The sequence below is a fragment of the Vespa velutina genome, chromosome 16 (genome assembly GCF_912470025.1).
Source record: "Vespa velutina chromosome 16, iVesVel2.1, whole genome shotgun sequence".
Taxonomy (NCBI): Eukaryota; Metazoa; Arthropoda; class Insecta; order Hymenoptera; family Vespidae; genus Vespa; species Vespa velutina.
The window spans coordinates 5,018,077-5,033,462 of NC_062203.1; the positions used below are offsets into that span (position 1 = coordinate 5,018,077).

Consider the following 15,386-nt stretch of genomic DNA (forward strand, 5'->3'; position numbering starts at 1 on the left):
TTAAAATACATGCATTATTGTGATTTGAATTAATGCAAATTCGATTATCTATTAGTGCTACTTAGAGATATACTGCTCCGTTCAAGTTAACGTCATAAAGGGCAGCGTACAGTTGGTCTAGTGTACCATTTAGAAGGATTAAACGCAAGATCATGTTTGATTCTTGTTTGCGCACATAAAATATAATTGTTTATCATTCTATTAACAATATTTACATATATATCTTAATACCATGACATCAATTTTTCGAACGTGCATTGATAAACATTCCTTAAGTGGTTTATTTAATCGATTATGTAAGGTTAGTCTTTCAGAAAAATATACATTTTTTAGAATAGAGTAGTACAGAATTATTTTTAGGGATATTAAAATATAATAAATATAGTACATATAAATATATATATATATATATATATATATATATACATATATTTATATATATGCACTATATAATGATTGCATTTTTCTCTATTATGATCATCCATTTATAAATTAGCTGACTTTTACCTCTATTACTAATGAATCTGATCGCAGGTATCAAAAACCACTAATTTATTACAAACAGCTCATATTAGTGGAAAAATTAATAGAGTCCAACGACCCCGACCACCACTTTTTCCCTATCAAGAAAAAGAATATACTCCCTTCAATTTCTTAGAGTACACCATAGAAAGATACGATGAGAACAGCAGAATTATAGTTGTTGAAGGACCTATAGCAGCTGGAAAAGATAAATTTGCCAGAGAATTGGCGAAAAAACTTGAGATGGGATATATGCCACCTCCATCGTTTGATTTATTATATAAAAATGCTTATGGCTCTGATATAAGATCTTTAAATTCGCAAATGCCCGAGGAATTACAAACATGCGATATAGAAACATTTTTAACCAATCCAAAGCATAAATGCGTGCCAGCTTTTCGAGTTACTCATTATCTGTTAAAATTAGACGCTTATCTAGAGTCATTGTTACATGTATTATCAACCGGAGAAGGAGTAGTGCTTAATCGTTGTCTATATTCAGATTTTGTATTTATGAATGCGATGTATCAAGCAGGATATATGAATCGTCAATGTTGTCATTTCTACCAAGAAGTTCTAAAAACAACAATGGGTTACTGTAAGAAACCTCATTTGGTTATTTATTTGGACGTTCCAGTCAATGTTGTTAAGGTAAATGTATTATGATTGAATTATTTATGAGATATTTATGAGATATAAATATCTATTATAACGATCTAAATTTACTTTAATATTGTACAGGAAAGAATAAAGAAAAGATGTATACCTTATGAAGTAAATTCAGAAGTTTTAACGACAAAATATCTCACTGATATAGAAACTGCATATAAAGAAGATTATTTACCACAAATTTCTAATCATGCATATTTATTAATGTATGATTGGGTAAATGGTGGCAATATCGAAGATATCGTCGACGATATAGAAAGGATAGATTTTAACTTTAATGAACAAAATTCAAGTAAGCTGAGCGATTGGGTATTTTTAAATCTATCTGAATTGGAGGACACAAGACATATGTATTCCCATCGAAATAGATCTCTGATCATTACGGAATCTATAGTACCACTTTATGAAGTTCCTGAAATGTATTATTTTGGTGATACAAAAAAGATTGTAAATTTGCAAGAATCGGTAAATATATAATCGATTGTTACAATATAATATGTACATAATAAGTAATTTTGTAGATATTATATTAGAATTAAATCATTTAATAATAATGTTACCAACTTGTTTGACAACAGTAAGTCGATGTAAAAAATTATTAATTTTACTATATAACATCTTTTTACTCTTTTTTTGTAAAAATAATATTATAATTTTATAACGATTAAAATCGTATTTGTATAGATGCCTGGTGCAGAATTCTCAGAAGGATATAATCCTGATATGGGTGACAAAGTATTGTGGAAGCTCAAACACGAACGTAGTCCTACTATACCTTTAGTGATACCCCATAAGGAACTTATAGCAACTGAATGAATCCAGACATAAGTGAAAATAATTATTTTAATTTAGATATTTACTTATGTAAATTCTTTGTAGTAAGAAGAAATTGAATTGAAAAGGTAACAGTATATTAAATGAAAACTTGAATATGAAAATAAATACCTAAAAATTTATACTTTGTATCTTTATAACGCTTAATTGCATCATCATTATAAAATTTCATTCAGCCAAAGAGGGGGAGGGGGAGAGAGAGAGAGAGAGAGAGAGAGAGAGAGAGAGAGAGAGAGTTGATATAATTTTAAATAAATAAAAATATTTAAATATCGTGCGTGTATATATAAACGGAAAATTTTACCCTAATTCTGCAGTAATATTTTTTCATGCTATCAATAATAACAAAGGCGAAAATGTTATTTTATCTGCAATAATTCTCATATGAAAAATATTAACACATTTACATTATTCTATGGATATTTATACATGTCGTACACATCCAAACATTTATAATTACTATAATATACAGTGTTGTATGTCTGTTATGTTTTTTAATATGAAAGACATCAATTAAAATCAGAATATATAAACAGGTACATATCAAGTAGATTCTGTTCAAGCAATAATCATACTACAATATTTATTCTCCATGTCATCCCAATTGGTTAATGTGTTAAAGTTTATATTAAAAAATTTTACATGTAAATTATTTAATATCGGAATGTAATTGTAACTTCCAACTGAAATAAATAGAATAAGGAGACACTTTCTTTACAAAGTTCTTAAAAAGCAAAATAATTTCTGATAATAGTAAATACATTGGACCGTTTTATATTAATAGAATGATAAAAACTAGTAAAATATACTTTAGTTATTATTTAATTTCATTTAATACACAACCGGCAGTGGTCCTTTTTTTCATTTTTCTAATGTAAAATTTCCAGATTTAAGGTTTATAATTAAAAGCGATTCTTATTCTTAACAGTGGAAAATGGCTAATTCAATTCAAGCTACATACAAGAAAATATAATCAGCAAATATCATTGAAAGGATTTTTTTTTTATGGGGCTAAACTACAACAAGAATTTGTTTTCCTTGCCGTTTTATAAAATGCTTTTGATTGGGCACTAAGTCCTTCTGATTTTGAAACAAGATCATCTAGCTTTTCACCTCTTTGGAGAACAGCCTTGAGTGTATTATGCTGAAAAATAATGATAGACGTAATGAGAGGAAAAAAAGAAATGATTTATACATACAGTTTTGTACAAGATAATGTTTGTCAAGATAACTCTTAGAACACTAAGTGGCATTCTTTATGTACAAAAGCAGCATTTTACGTTACACCTTGTCATCTATAATGTAATTTTAATATTCAATGTGCTTACCAAGATAATTTTGGTTTCATCTAAATCATTTTGCATCTTCATAAGTGAATCTGCTTCATTAGGATCCTGATATTTTGCCAAATAAACATTTATTTGAGGAAAATCAGTTGTAACCTCCTTCAATGTTGGCCACGTCGAAGGTGCATATTTTGCTACAAACTCATCTAAGATTTTTGTTATCAAGGTATGAGATACTCTTCTAGGATACTCGTGGTCTGAGATAAGAACTCCTGCTAAGTTATCCGCACGAACATAAACATGGCACATATATTCTGTTGAAAAATCATTTCCATTGAGAACTCAACAAATCTATCAGGAAATTATTAAATCTATATATATTATGTATAATATTAATAAAGTGTAAATGAATTTTGTATTAAGACTTTTGTTTATTACCTCCTTCTTTCACACTCTGCCTAGCACTTATTTGAGTTCTTTCAACGATAGTCTTGCTGACAAACCCCATAAATTCCTTTATACTGCCTTTTTGAAAAAATGAGAATGATTCAACGTCATAAGCAGCCTTCAAAGCGATTGCCGAAGTTGGATTTTTATATAAAATTGTTAATGCGTATAACTTGACCATTTTAAACTGAAATATATATTCAGATGTCTTATAATTCACATGTATAAATATGTACACATTTATTTACTTATTTCTTCATTTATTTATTTATTTACTAAGAAAATAAATAAAATCCCAATATAGTAAAATTTATATTTATAAAATGAATAAATATAGAATTACCTTCTTCTTATCAAAATTATGATTACATTTATGTTAAAAATTAGCCAGCTTAACAATGCTATAACATAATTATTTTACTAAAATTGACACATTCTAAAGATATATTCTATTTATGGTACTAACCTGTTATTAACACGAATAAAGATTCAATTTGCTGTTAATCAATAAATATATAAAATTTAGGAAAATAATACCATGTACATCTTACAAGCTAGAAAAGAAAAGAAAAGAAAAGAAAAATGTACCATTGCTAACTTTCTTATTATGTATTTTTGCTTTCGTCATAAAAAGAAAAAAATAGTATATAATTATGCCAGAGACATACCTCAAATAAAAGAACTTTTCTCTCTCTCTATATATATATATATGTATATGTGTGTATATACATATATATTAGGTACAACTGTCGAAAGTTTCACAATGTCAATCATGCAATATTTGTACCAATATAGTAGTCGTAGTACTAACAATGCCTTTTCTGTTCTAAATGTTTATTGATGAACCATTGTTATTATCAGCTACGTGTTCATCTATTCCAGTCTGATGAAAAACGGAGGCAGCCATTTTGTATCTTCAACGGTGGTTCTCAACATGAACATCTCATTTCAAAAATTACCTCTTTCAAAAATTTTTACAAATCTTCTTTAAGTATGAATAAATTATAGATTAATATCGTAAACTTTGGTGATAGTATTTCATAAAGAATGATACATATCGATATTTTTTACTTATTATTATGTAATAAAATTTTAATTAATAACAACAGAACCGATATATCGATCGAATCTAAGATCTCAATATATAAAGAGTTGTTAGAAATATCTTTTAATGCGTATTTACACACTTTATTGTTTAAATTAATTTTTATAGATCTTATAATAAAAGTATTATGGTATAAGCGATAACAAATAATCTAAACAGTGCTTTTTAAAAATTCGCGCCGTAACCGTTAACGTCCAATGATTGGCACCCATGACAATAATAATGTCCATCGCTTTCTATCATTGACGACCATCGATCGTTCATTTATATGGGGATCATTTTTTTTTTTTTTTTTTGACAATGATGCATGAAAGTATCTCGTGCTGGTTTTTATATTGACATTTCATTAAGAAGAGATCATTATTGTATTGTAAATTGTACTCAAAAAAAAAAAAAGAAAGAAAAAAACATGACCACGGCGCTTTATCTAGAGCATTATTTGGACAGTGAGTATTAAAATTAGAGAATATTAAAATTAATAGAGTTGTCAAAAGTAAAAATTTCAATATTAAATATTTCATATTAAATATCTTATGAGGTTTATTGTGTAATTCCTATTGCGTGCTTTTATATATTAGCAAAGTAATAACAACATGATAAATTTATATTCGTGCAATCAATGTTAAGAAAAAATATATTTTCATATACTCCATATCATGCGTAATATCTATTATACAATATGCGTGTGTGTACATATATTTAAATATAGAAATACAGAGAAATTCAATTTTTAATGGTAAACATTCTTTTGTAGGTTTAGAACATTTACCAATTGAATTACAAAGAAATTTTACGTTAATGCGAGATTTGGATGCAAGAGCCCAAGGACTTATGAAAGAGATAGATAAACTAGCAGATGATTATTTAATGAATATAAAGAAGGAGTCAACAGAAAAAAAGAAAGAACAGCTGTCTCATATTCAGAGTTTATTTAATAAAGCTAAAGAATATGGCGACGATAAGGTTCAATTAGCGATTCAAACATATGAACTTGTAGATAAGCATATTCGAAGGTTAGATTCTGATCTTGCGAGGTTCGAAGCAGAGATACAGGATAAAGCTTTAAATAATAGCAGAGCCCAAGAAGAGAGTACTTCTACTAAAAAGGGAAGGAAAAAATTAAAGGAGAAAGAAAAACGGAAGAAAGGCACAGCTGGAGCTAGTAGCGAGGATGAATCTAAAAGTGCTAGGAAAAAACAAAAGAAGGGTATGTTTGTCTATCTCTTTGTAATCAAATAAAATATAATATAATATAAAATGTTTGAATTTTATATTATTATACAACAGGTGGTTCAGTTGCATCAGCTTCTTCGGCTGGAGCTGTTGGAAGCGGTGCTCAAGTAGATTCCACCACACTTGGTCATCCCGCTGATGTTTTGGATATGCCAGTGGATCCTAATGAACCAACTTATTGTTTGTGTCATCAAGTATCGTATGGAGAAATGATAGGCTGTGATAATCCGGATGTAAGTTAATCTATAATAGTATTAAGAACAAAGCACTCTCCGACTCTCTTTTATCAAAATTATATAATAAATTAAATTTTATTTATTTCTAGTGTCCTATCGAATGGTTCCATTTTGCCTGCGTTGGTTTAACCACTAAGCCAAAAGGAAAGTGGTATTGTCCTAAATGTACGCAGGATAGGAAAAAGAAATGAATGCCAAAGGAGATACAGTTGTATTAAGAAATTTTTAAAGAAGAAAGAACTTCGTCATACGCCAGTTCTAAAATTAGTGATTGAACATAAATTAAAATTTATTTGTATGAAAAAATATAGAAAGCCCTGTATTTTTATTGCATTCAAAATTGATGAGTAATCCTGCGATAGAAAACTATTTTTTGTTTTCAGATAAACGCAGGGTTTAATTGATTTGAGATAATCACAAACAACTCATTAATTTTTATTGTAATGAAAGCATGGAGCAGCATATCGCAGAAGATGGAAGTTTGAGATTAGCCATAATTTTACTTCTTATTTTGTTTTATAATTTTTAATTTTTTGAAGTAATTACTTAATTATAATTCAAAATATGATAGATCTATATTTCTTATGCGTAAGACCTTTGTCTTTAATCGCTTTTTGAATGTCTGTGATTTGCTTATAACGAAAATGTTTTCCTATAACATGGTAAATACAGTTATTATATTTTTTAAATATATATGAAATTAATCTGAATAAGTTTTATGTTGTTGAAGCAAATTAAAAATTAAATTTATCTAATTAAACAAAAAGAAAAGTATATATATATGTATATATATATATGTATATTTAATTTGCAGAAACAAGGATTTTGAGTCACAAATCATCTATTATAATACAAGGGTTTTATGAAATATATGTACAATCTTACGTTATGGCTTTTTCTTCTTCAATGATCGATATAAAAGAGATACAAAAAGAAGCATCGATCGCTACAAGGTTTATGTGTGGGTGATTCACAATATCTACCAGAATTCTTTTAAAAGATATTTTCTTCATATATATATATCTACACACACGCCCGCGCGCGCACACACACACACACAGTCTGGCCTTTTGTAAAATATCTAAAATGATGTAACATTCAATGGAAAGACAAAAATATATGAGGTAAGTTGATGTATAGATGCAAATAATGAGATAATTGTTTTTAATATTTTATAAATGCATACGACATAGAACGGAATAAGTTTTCCTTAAGTAAATGAATAGAATAAATTGTGCATAATCAAGAAAAATATATTTGACTTACATAAATAGAAATTTTCCATTACTAGTCCTCTATTACAAAATATTTACAACATCTATGTACAGATATGATCTCGCTATAAAAGTAGCTGAATCATATTAAGAAATACTAATAATGTATATCTCAAACTTTAATTAGGTATCAAATTACATGTCTTATAACCCAGTAATATCACAAACTGAGTTGACTTTTATATATATGTATAATACATCATTAGCAAAGCAAAGTTTGAAAAGATAATTTTAAGAGACTAGAATAGAATATAGAACAATAGGAATACTTATTATATTAAGGAATTCCTGTTTGTCTAGTGCAACACTGACTAGGTGGTACAGTCCAATTATATCTGTAACTCATACGATTTCTAATTTCTTTAGGACAAAGTGCTCCAGAAGCTTGATAATATTCATACATATTTCTCATATTTCGTATGGTTTGCTTATGCATAACTATGTATTGATTAGAACAACCACGTGATCTATATTCTGTATCAAAGCGTACGTCATGCTTTCTTTCTATATTTGCTAATGGTGCAAGCCATAATCCAACAGAGACATCTTCTGAATTGTGCAGTCTGAAAAAAATATGATAATATATCTTTCCTAATGACAAAAGAATATTTAAAAAAAAATACTTACTTAAGAATTTCCATATTACTAATAATGAACTGGATAAGATTATATGATAAAATATATCCACCGCCTAACGCATATGGCAAATAATAATCGCATAAGATCCAATCCATTTCTTTCCATGGTCCGCTCCTTTTCACTTGTGCTTTTCCATTGAAGAAGCCCCAATACAATTCTCTCTTTGTACTTTTATTTTGCCATTTGTCTAATTCCCTTAATATTTTATGTACAAGAACGAATGTGTCGTCGTCGCACTTAAGTAAATAATCAAAATCGTAATATTCATAAATCTCTTTAAGAGAGTACAGAAGTTTCTTCGTCAAAGTCCTATAAGAATCTTGTAACTTCGGTAACAAAAGTAAATCGTTAAATTTTTGTTTCTCGGACAATAACGTATCTCTTTGTTCGGGTAGAACATCCAATGTTCCCACTGCAAAAAGATGCTTTACCGATGCATGTTTTTCGGAAAGCCACGTTTTCCTAACAGTATCTCTTTGCTCTAAATTTTCTGGACTCGTTAGAATTAATATTATTAGCCTGAATTTGGATTTATCTTGGATCATTTGATCGCTGGACGAACACTTCGCGGATGATAAATAATGTACGCATAAGAAAAGAAAAGAAAATGTAACAAGTAACGTCGGTATATTGATTCTTAAATGATAGTTTTTTGTTAACATTGTTACGAACGCATTTCTTACATTACGACAGATAAGCATTATTTAAGAGGTAATTTTAAAGAGACCAAAAGCATGCCTCTTGTCATGCTATTATTACAAAATTATTACGCCCGATAGAAACGTTAAATTTTACATTTTACATTTTACTTCGTTCCTTTAGCAATACGATTCAAAACTTTCAGGTCGGCTTTCCAGATGGCAGCATATGTGTCACAAATGTGGCGACATCTGAATAGATGACGTGAAAGATAGCAAGCAGGAGGCAGGAGGTCTCGTACGCAGTCTTTCTATACGTAGATATAAAAAGCGATAAAAATGAATAAACAAAATGTGGTTCTTTGATAATTTTACCTTTGACAATTTTTGCGATGTGAATATATTAAATGTTGAATTATAGTGAATAAGTAATAAAATGCACTTGTTTATTATTTTTTCAACTTGTAAAACCGATAAATGTATGCAATAATTGGATTTAAATTGTGAATTAAAAAAAGATAAAACTTACATCGACGCCAAAAGATAAGTTAGTTTGGATTTCTTTTTTTTAAAAAGCATTAATTTTAAGAATAATAAAATTTAAATTTTAAGAATATATAATTATTTATGCAATTACGTCGAATTAGTTTATGCATCTGGAGTGCCTCTAGAAACTAGATTTTTTAATATTTAAAAACTTGGAAAGTAAAAGAAGAGACAATTTTAGTAAAATAGATCGAATTGTCACGATAATATGGCATTCCTATTATTAATGGGTCTTCATTAATATCTCTTTATCATCCAATTAGTTCTTATTAATTTTTTTTCTCTCGACATTGATCGCATTTGTAGAAATGTATGAAATAGGATTGATAAGATAACGTATACGCGTGTAAATTCATACTTTGGGAATAATAACACGTGATGGTATAAGAGAGCGACGCGTAAACGTGGACATTTTTCTTTACATATGTTCTGACATTTCAAAAAGTTTTCACTCGATCCTTTCGAAAGATTTACAAATAATAGATTTAGGAATTTATTTTTTCTATGCCTTATCGACATTTTGAGATTACACAATTTATACAATTAATTAAAAGAATTAAGCATAAACTCCTTCGACCAAACATCTAAATTAGTTCGATTTGCGTGACGTGGACTGACAGCTTAAATATATCGCTATAGAGGACACGGTAAGATTTTATTTACGATATTATAATATTGAAATAAACATATTATCGACAATGCGATAGGCACTATTTTTTCTATTTTATCTTTACCAATGTCGTAATATAATTGAGTCGTTTCTATATTTTCTGCTCTTCTCGGCATTCCTGATTTCACGCGCGCGCGTGTGTATACCTTTACGCCCTATATGTATTATATTTGTTTGATTTTTTTTTCTTCTCTTTACATATCACACACACATGTTTCAGATTATTGGAAGAAACTATTAGGATGTCAAAAAAAATTATATGTTTATTTGATATAGATGGCACTTTAACTGAACCAAGACAAGTATGATATTAATTATATCGTATACATATTGTTTTATTACGTTCTTATTTTTAATTTTTGATTTTTTTGTTTGTTTTATTCATTATAAATAATACGTGTTTATGATTACTTCTAGCCAATCAAAAGCAATGTGGAGAAATTTCTTTTGACCGTTTTGAAAAAAGATTTTGACATTGCCGTAGTTAGTGGATCAGATTTGAATAAAATTAAGGAACAACTTGGTAGTGAAAATATATTTGAGAAATATAAATACATTTTTGCAGAAAATGGACTCGTTGCTTTCAGGGATGGCAATTTATTACCGTCACAGGTATTTGATAAATCATTTATTTATCAATTATATTATATATATTGATGTTTCAATATTTTTATAGACAATTCAAAATATGATTGGAGAAGATGCACTACAAGATGTAATAAATTTCTCATTAAAATATGTATCAGAACTTAAACTACCTTTTAAACGTGGAACTTTCATAGAGTTTAGAACTGGCATGCTTAACATTTCACCAGTCGGACGTAATTGTACAAAGGAAGAACGTGAACAATTTTATGAATATGACATAGAAAATCAAGTGCGTCAAAAATTCATACAAGCACTTAAGAAAGAGTTTCCTAATTTGGCCTTGACATATAGCATAGGCAAGTAATTTTTTGTTTCATACGTACATGTGTATATTAACACACACACACACACACACCTATTTATTTAATCCATATAAATTATTCATTATAATGCATTACTTTTCAACTTAAAAGGTGGACAAATATCTTTCGATGTGTTCCCAGTTGGTTGGGATAAAACGTATTGTTTAAGACATATACAAGGCTATGAGGAAATACATTTTTTTGGTGATAAAACAACGATCGGTGGCAATGATCACGAAATTTATGAAAGTGATTTAACTGTTGGACATCGTGTAACTGGTCCTGAAGATACAATTAATCAACTAAATATCCTTACAACTCTTGTTAAAGAGAATAAGGAAAAGGAACAAATGGCAATACCAATGCAATGCGTATAAGTTACACCGTACAAATTTTTCTTGTAAATATTAAGATGTTAAATATTATGCCAAATTTTCAATATAAAGAAAATATTAATATCAAATGGTAGATTCTTTTCCAATATATTCTCCATAAACTTTTTCTATTCTATTTCAAAAGTGAATTATAATAAATAAAGAATTCATTAATTGTTATTATACACTTCAAATGTTAAATAAAATATATCTCCCATTGTGTATATTACACACCGTATTGTATTAAAATATAAATATATACAATTCACGTGCTTGTATGAAATTTTAACAATTCATGTTTTTCATACAAGCTAATGAAATAAGAATTATTTTAATAATGAAGCAAATAAAATTCTTAATTTGTAATTAACTATTTGTGTGCTTTATATAAAACATATATATGTATATGTATATGTATATTATACATATATATATATATATATATAACAATATAGATTATCATTTATCAAAAATCAAGTGGTTTTACAATAATTTTAGAGAACGTATAATAAGAAATATATATTTGATCATATCATTTCCACGAATGCTTTTTAATTAAGTTATTGGTTTTAAATAACTGAAGAAGTGATGATACACAAAATGCTCATTTATTAAAGATTTATAAAGATGAATTTACTAAGAATTTTCTTTTTAATTTCTTTCTTTCAAGCAACTTTATTATAATCAAAGTATTATCAATTACTTAGGCTGCATGAACGTCATAAAGGTACAATATGAATCCAAATGCTTCAGAAAATGGATGTATTATAAGATTTCACGTAGTTTACCGCTAATTATGCAGAAATGTGATATAAAGAAGTAAATTTATATTATCAGATTGTGTAGAAAATATTAGTAAATATTTACATATCTCGATCCATCACCACTTAACTTAATGCGGATCGAAAAATGTATAATGATTCAATACAGAGAATGATTTAATAATTAAAAGTTGTACTTTTGTACCTCTTTACTTTAAGATCAAATTGCAATACGAGAATAATTTTAATATGTATAATAGAACGCGCAAAAATAAAATTAAATGACTTCATTGTGAAGTACAAATGTACATTAGAGTTATGATATAAACTCTACATGAGTAATTCTTATATGTACTATGCAAGTTGCTCGAGTTCGGGTAAATCTAGAATTTGTCCGACGAACTCAGCGACATCGGTATCTTTTTTTGCATGTTCTTTAATGAAACTGAGCTCCAGAAGTTGACTGTAATTTGGACGAGCAGTATAGTCCTTCATCAAACTGAAAAGTTATTGTTTGAATATACTTTTATGTTATGTCATATAAGATTTTTAATGAATTATTGAAAATGATCCTATTTATAAGCAGATTTCCTTAATTACCATTTGTTAATAAATTCTTCAAAACTAGATGAGAACTTGCCAGAAGGTAATTTTGGTGCTTCGTCTTTAACAACTTGTTTTAATTGTTCAAATGGTGTACCCCATGATTCATAAGGAAACTTTCCTGTAGCTAATTCGACAAGAGAAATTCCTAAAGACCAGACATCAGATCTGATGTCATACTGTGAAGGATTTCCTGATGGATCTATCCTTTCTGGCTAAAAAAAGATAATGATAAAGAATGTATCGAAGGAGGAAAAAAAGAAGGAGGAAGGAAAAGACAAAAAATGATAAAACACATATAGAAACGTACAGCCATGTATGGTTTACATCCAGCGTCTATAGTTTTAGCAACGGAATCAACAAGGTAACCAGAAATTCCAAAATCACAGATTTTAACTTCACCCTCTCGATTAATGAGAATATTACTGGGCTTGACATCTCTATGTATAACCCTTAGTTTCGAATAGAGATAATGCAATGCGCTAACTACCTGTAACGATAAAACGTAACGATGAAATGATTTTATCAATAAATTTGCATAAAATTTTTATGTTAACAATGAGTAAAGGTTACACCAATGCATCCCTTTACCCGCCCCGTTCATGCCTTTATCCAGTTTCATTAACTCAGCCAGCTCATCCTATTACAGCATCTCAGTGTACAACATCAGGTTTAAGAAAAGGAGCAATGGAAGTGGATGTGTGAATGAGAGCACTGTCTTAACAACAATTGGCTATAAACTGCATATACCATATCTAGGCCCTATTGATAAGTATCAAAAGTTTGAACACAAACATACCAAAATTGTGTTTCAATTTAATCTCTCTTAAAAAAATTTCTCTTAAAAAAAGTTATCAGACAAAATGGACTTTAATTTGATACATATACAGATAAAACTATAAACATATTTAATTATATATAGTTTTAAAATTGCAATCCTTACAGCAAATGCCACTTTTCCTAAGATATCCTCTGGAATTGCACGTCCATGTTTGTAAACTTTTGTATAAAATTTATCAAGACTCATGTCCATCACCTCCATACATATCCAGACATCGCCTTCTCTAAACAATGCTCCATAGAATTGTACAGTATAAGGACACGCCGAACTACGCATAGAAATATCCAAATCCATAAGTAAACGTTTCTGTTCTTGCGTGTTGACCGTGGCAGTTATCCTCTGTGTGTGATATATATATATGTATATATATGTATATGTATGTATATGTATGTATATATATATATATATAAAAATTATCTTAAATTATTTATCTCATAATATAAACATATTTGGCTCCAAAATATACATCAATGTTAATAAATAAATGATACATCTAAGTTATAATTTTTCTTTTACCTTAACTGCCATGATGGTACCACTTTGTTTATGTCGCATTTTATCGACAACGCCATAAGCCCCGCGTCCAAGTATACACAATGTCTCTAAATCATCTGCCTCTACGACAAATGTTTTCTCGCCTATAGTTATCGTAGTTCTTTTATCTAAATTTCTTGGAGGTGTCCTATTATAACACACACAAACACACACACACACATACACAAGTTCTATATATGAATTTATATTTTTATATAAATATTTTTTTCTTTTTTTTTTTTTTTTTATAATCACGTTATTACATACACAGGAGCAAGAGCTTCATCAGAGACTTGCAATTTCAAGTTCCGTTTTCCTTTTCGAAAAGCCATGGTGTTATGCTGAAGAAATGCCTTTATATGCCTATCGGGAAATTTAATGACTCCTATATATAAGTAAAATTCATGTTTATTTCCATTAGAACATACTAATTTATATCTGAGATATAAATTATCTGTAAAGATAAAAAGGAAATATTAAATTTCCATCAAGCATCTCATCTATAATATAAAGATGATGTTAGGTTATTCCATACAAAATATCTTCTGAGTGCATTGATGAGAATAGACAATTGTAGAAAAAATTGTGATTTTCTTATTACTTCGATCAATAGAGCATAATCCATTTTTATTTCTACCTAGAGAAAAACATTACGTTACCTAAGGAGGGTAACGATAAAATTCCAAAGATCCGTTGCCCAAATATGAAGTTTTTCACAAACTTAAATGATAGACTGAAGGTGTTCACAAGGATCAGTGCTGCCAGAATAACGATTACTTACGATATTCGATTAATTACGATATTCGACCTTTGAATATGTAGACATCTTTTAAAATATCATTTCCTTACCATTCTCTTGATTGGTCCACTTAAATATAATTACTGATCAAAGATTCCAAGATGAATTTATAGAAATTTCATACAAATGCTTACAAACGTTACTGATCCTTTTTTTTACCATGATGTGGAAAATCATTACCAATTTGCATTATAAATATATATACATAATTGATATGTAACATTTCTGATTAACGGTTACGTACGTTTTTAAAGAAATTTTCGGGAAGGGAATATTAATAACATTTTGAAATGTTACAAAATTCAATTTCTATTCCTCTTTTGTAAATTATCCTTATACACTTTCATTCTTGCTTTTTTTTTTGCTTTTCCTTTATTCCTTATACTTTATAATAAATATGTATTTGATATTAATATAGCTTCTGC

At 28.4% G+C, this 15,386-nt stretch overlaps 6 protein-coding genes across 16 annotated transcripts; 3 read left to right on the plus strand and 3 right to left on the minus strand.

Annotated features, from left to right (window-relative positions):
- The first annotated feature begins 64 nt into the window (after nucleotides 1-64).
- On the plus strand, nucleotides 65-2,147 carry LOC124954898 (NADH dehydrogenase [ubiquinone] 1 alpha subcomplex subunit 10, mitochondrial). Its single transcript, XM_047508520.1, has 4 exons — nucleotides 65-301; nucleotides 535-1,173; nucleotides 1,264-1,656; nucleotides 1,876-2,147. Exons 1-4 carry the CDS (start codon nucleotides 233-235, stop codon nucleotides 2,005-2,007), a joined length of 1,233 nt encoding a protein of 410 aa, XP_047364476.1. The 5' UTR covers nucleotides 65-232; the 3' UTR covers nucleotides 2,008-2,147.
- A 430-nt stretch (nucleotides 2,148-2,577) lies between these two features.
- LOC124954911 (synaptobrevin homolog YKT6) lies at nucleotides 2,578-4,688 on the minus strand. 4 transcript variants are annotated; one of them, XM_047508562.1, is made up of 6 exons: nucleotides 4,427-4,688; nucleotides 4,225-4,312; nucleotides 4,102-4,159; nucleotides 3,750-3,945; nucleotides 3,354-3,625; nucleotides 2,578-3,169 (listed from the first exon to the last, which is right to left on the minus strand). In XM_047508562.1, the coding sequence occupies exons 4-6, from the start codon at nucleotides 3,937-3,939 to the stop codon at nucleotides 3,029-3,031; spliced, it is 603 nt and encodes a 200-aa protein (XP_047364518.1). In that variant the 5' UTR covers nucleotides 3,940-3,945; nucleotides 4,102-4,159; nucleotides 4,225-4,312; nucleotides 4,427-4,688; the 3' UTR covers nucleotides 2,578-3,028. The 4 variants fall into 4 exon arrangements, with proteins under 4 accessions (XP_047364518.1, XP_047364517.1, XP_047364519.1 ...); XM_047508561.1 differs by lacking the exon at nucleotides 4,102-4,159; XM_047508563.1 differs by lacking the exons at nucleotides 4,102-4,159; nucleotides 4,225-4,312.
- A 425-nt stretch (nucleotides 4,689-5,113) lies between these two features.
- Nucleotides 5,114-7,216, plus strand: LOC124954905 (inhibitor of growth protein 5). Of its 2 annotated transcripts, XR_007102705.1 has the most exons (5): nucleotides 5,114-5,309; nucleotides 5,618-6,070; nucleotides 6,151-6,329; nucleotides 6,422-6,627; nucleotides 6,716-7,216. XR_007102705.1 is itself a non-coding variant. In XM_047508537.1 (4 exons), exons 1-4 carry the CDS (start codon nucleotides 5,171-5,173, stop codon nucleotides 6,521-6,523), a joined length of 873 nt encoding a protein of 290 aa, XP_047364493.1. In that variant the 5' UTR covers nucleotides 5,115-5,170; the 3' UTR covers nucleotides 6,524-7,216. The 2 variants fall into 2 exon arrangements, 1 of the variants encoding a protein (XP_047364493.1); XM_047508537.1 differs by having other exon boundaries at nucleotides 5,115-5,309; nucleotides 6,422-7,216.
- Nucleotides 7,217-7,564: 348 nt separating this feature from the next.
- LOC124954902 (beta-1,3-galactosyltransferase 6) lies at nucleotides 7,565-11,796 on the minus strand. The gene is made up of 2 exons (XM_047508530.1): nucleotides 8,234-11,796; nucleotides 7,565-8,169 (listed from the first exon to the last, which is right to left on the minus strand). The coding sequence occupies exons 1-2, from the start codon at nucleotides 8,944-8,946 to the stop codon at nucleotides 7,884-7,886; spliced, it is 999 nt and encodes a 332-aa protein (XP_047364486.1). The 5' UTR covers nucleotides 8,947-11,796; the 3' UTR covers nucleotides 7,565-7,883.
- Nucleotides 9,154-13,349, plus strand: LOC124954906 (phosphomannomutase). 5 transcript variants are annotated; one of them, XM_047508543.1, is made up of 6 exons: nucleotides 9,154-9,430; nucleotides 10,069-10,076; nucleotides 10,320-10,401; nucleotides 10,517-10,711; nucleotides 10,776-11,043; nucleotides 11,161-13,349. In XM_047508543.1, exons 3-6 carry the CDS (start codon nucleotides 10,342-10,344, stop codon nucleotides 11,424-11,426), a joined length of 789 nt encoding a protein of 262 aa, XP_047364499.1. In that variant the 5' UTR covers nucleotides 9,154-9,430; nucleotides 10,069-10,076; nucleotides 10,320-10,341; the 3' UTR covers nucleotides 11,427-13,349. The 5 variants fall into 5 exon arrangements, with proteins under 5 accessions (XP_047364499.1, XP_047364494.1, XP_047364498.1 ...); XM_047508538.1 differs by lacking the exon at nucleotides 10,069-10,076; XM_047508542.1 differs by lacking the exon at nucleotides 10,069-10,076 and having other exon boundaries at nucleotides 9,154-9,426; nucleotides 10,298-10,401.
- LOC124954901 (dual specificity mitogen-activated protein kinase kinase 6) lies at nucleotides 11,928-14,959 on the minus strand. 3 transcript variants are annotated; one of them, XM_047508528.1, is made up of 7 exons: nucleotides 14,822-14,959; nucleotides 14,430-14,616; nucleotides 14,145-14,310; nucleotides 13,731-13,967; nucleotides 13,098-13,277; nucleotides 12,785-13,002; nucleotides 11,928-12,683 (listed from the first exon to the last, which is right to left on the minus strand). In XM_047508528.1, exons 2-7 carry the CDS (start codon nucleotides 14,492-14,494, stop codon nucleotides 12,539-12,541), a joined length of 1,011 nt encoding a protein of 336 aa, XP_047364484.1. In that variant the 5' UTR covers nucleotides 14,495-14,616; nucleotides 14,822-14,959; the 3' UTR covers nucleotides 11,928-12,538. The 3 variants fall into 3 exon arrangements, with proteins under 3 accessions (XP_047364484.1, XP_047364485.1, XP_047364483.1); XM_047508529.1 differs by having other exon boundaries at nucleotides 14,430-14,547; nucleotides 14,822-14,939; XM_047508527.1 differs by having other exon boundaries at nucleotides 14,698-14,917.
- Nucleotides 14,960-15,386: the final 427 nt, after the last annotated feature.

Coding starts and splice junctions, on each gene's coding strand:
- LOC124954898 (XM_047508520.1), top strand. CDS start 233: ATGACATCAATTTTTCGAACGTGCATTGATAAACATTCCTTAAGTGGT. Junction 1,174..1,263: donor TTCCAGTCAATGTTGTTAAG/GTAAATGTATTA, acceptor AATATTGTACAG/GAAAGAATAAAGAAAAGATG. Junction 1,657..1,875: donor TTGTAAATTTGCAAGAATCG/GTAAATATATAA, acceptor GTATTTGTATAG/ATGCCTGGTGCAGAATTCTC.
- LOC124954911 (XM_047508563.1), bottom strand. CDS start 3,939: ATGGTCAAGTTATACGCATTAACAATTTTATATAAAAATCCAACTTCG. Junction 3,626..3,749: donor GCAGAGTGTGAAAGAAGGAG/GTAATAAACAAA, acceptor ATTTTTCAACAG/AATATATGTGCCATGTTTAT. Junction 3,170..3,353: donor ATGAAACCAAAATTATCTTG/GTAAGCACATTG, acceptor ATTATTTTTCAG/CATAATACACTCAAGGCTGT.
- LOC124954905 (XM_047508537.1), top strand. CDS start 5,171: ATGAAAGTATCTCGTGCTGGTTTTTATATTGACATTTCATTAAGAAGA. Junction 5,310..5,617: donor TCTAGAGCATTATTTGGACA/GTGAGTATTAAA, acceptor ATTCTTTTGTAG/GTTTAGAACATTTACCAATT. Junction 6,330..6,421: donor TAGGCTGTGATAATCCGGAT/GTAAGTTAATCT, acceptor ATTTATTTCTAG/TGTCCTATCGAATGGTTCCA.
- LOC124954902 (XM_047508530.1), bottom strand. CDS start 8,946: ATGCTTATCTGTCGTAATGTAAGAAATGCGTTCGTAACAATGTTAACA. Junction 8,170..8,233: donor AGTAATATGGAAATTCTTAA/GTAAGTATTTTT, acceptor TATTTTTTTCAG/ACTGCACAATTCAGAAGATG.
- LOC124954906 (XM_047508543.1), top strand. CDS start 10,342: ATGTCAAAAAAAATTATATGTTTATTTGATATAGATGGCACTTTAACT. Junction 10,402..10,516: donor CTTTAACTGAACCAAGACAA/GTATGATATTAA, acceptor GATTACTTCTAG/CCAATCAAAAGCAATGTGGA. Junction 11,044..11,160: donor GGCCTTGACATATAGCATAG/GCAAGTAATTTT, acceptor TCAACTTAAAAG/GTGGACAAATATCTTTCGAT.
- LOC124954901 (XM_047508528.1), bottom strand. CDS start 14,494: ATGGCTTTTCGAAAAGGAAAACGGAACTTGAAATTGCAAGTCTCTGAT. Junction 13,968..14,144: donor GTACCATCATGGCAGTTAAG/GTAAAAGAAAAA, acceptor TATCACACACAG/AGGATAACTGCCACGGTCAA. Junction 13,003..13,097: donor GATGTAAACCATACATGGCT/GTACGTTTCTAT, acceptor ATCTTTTTTTAG/CCAGAAAGGATAGATCCATC.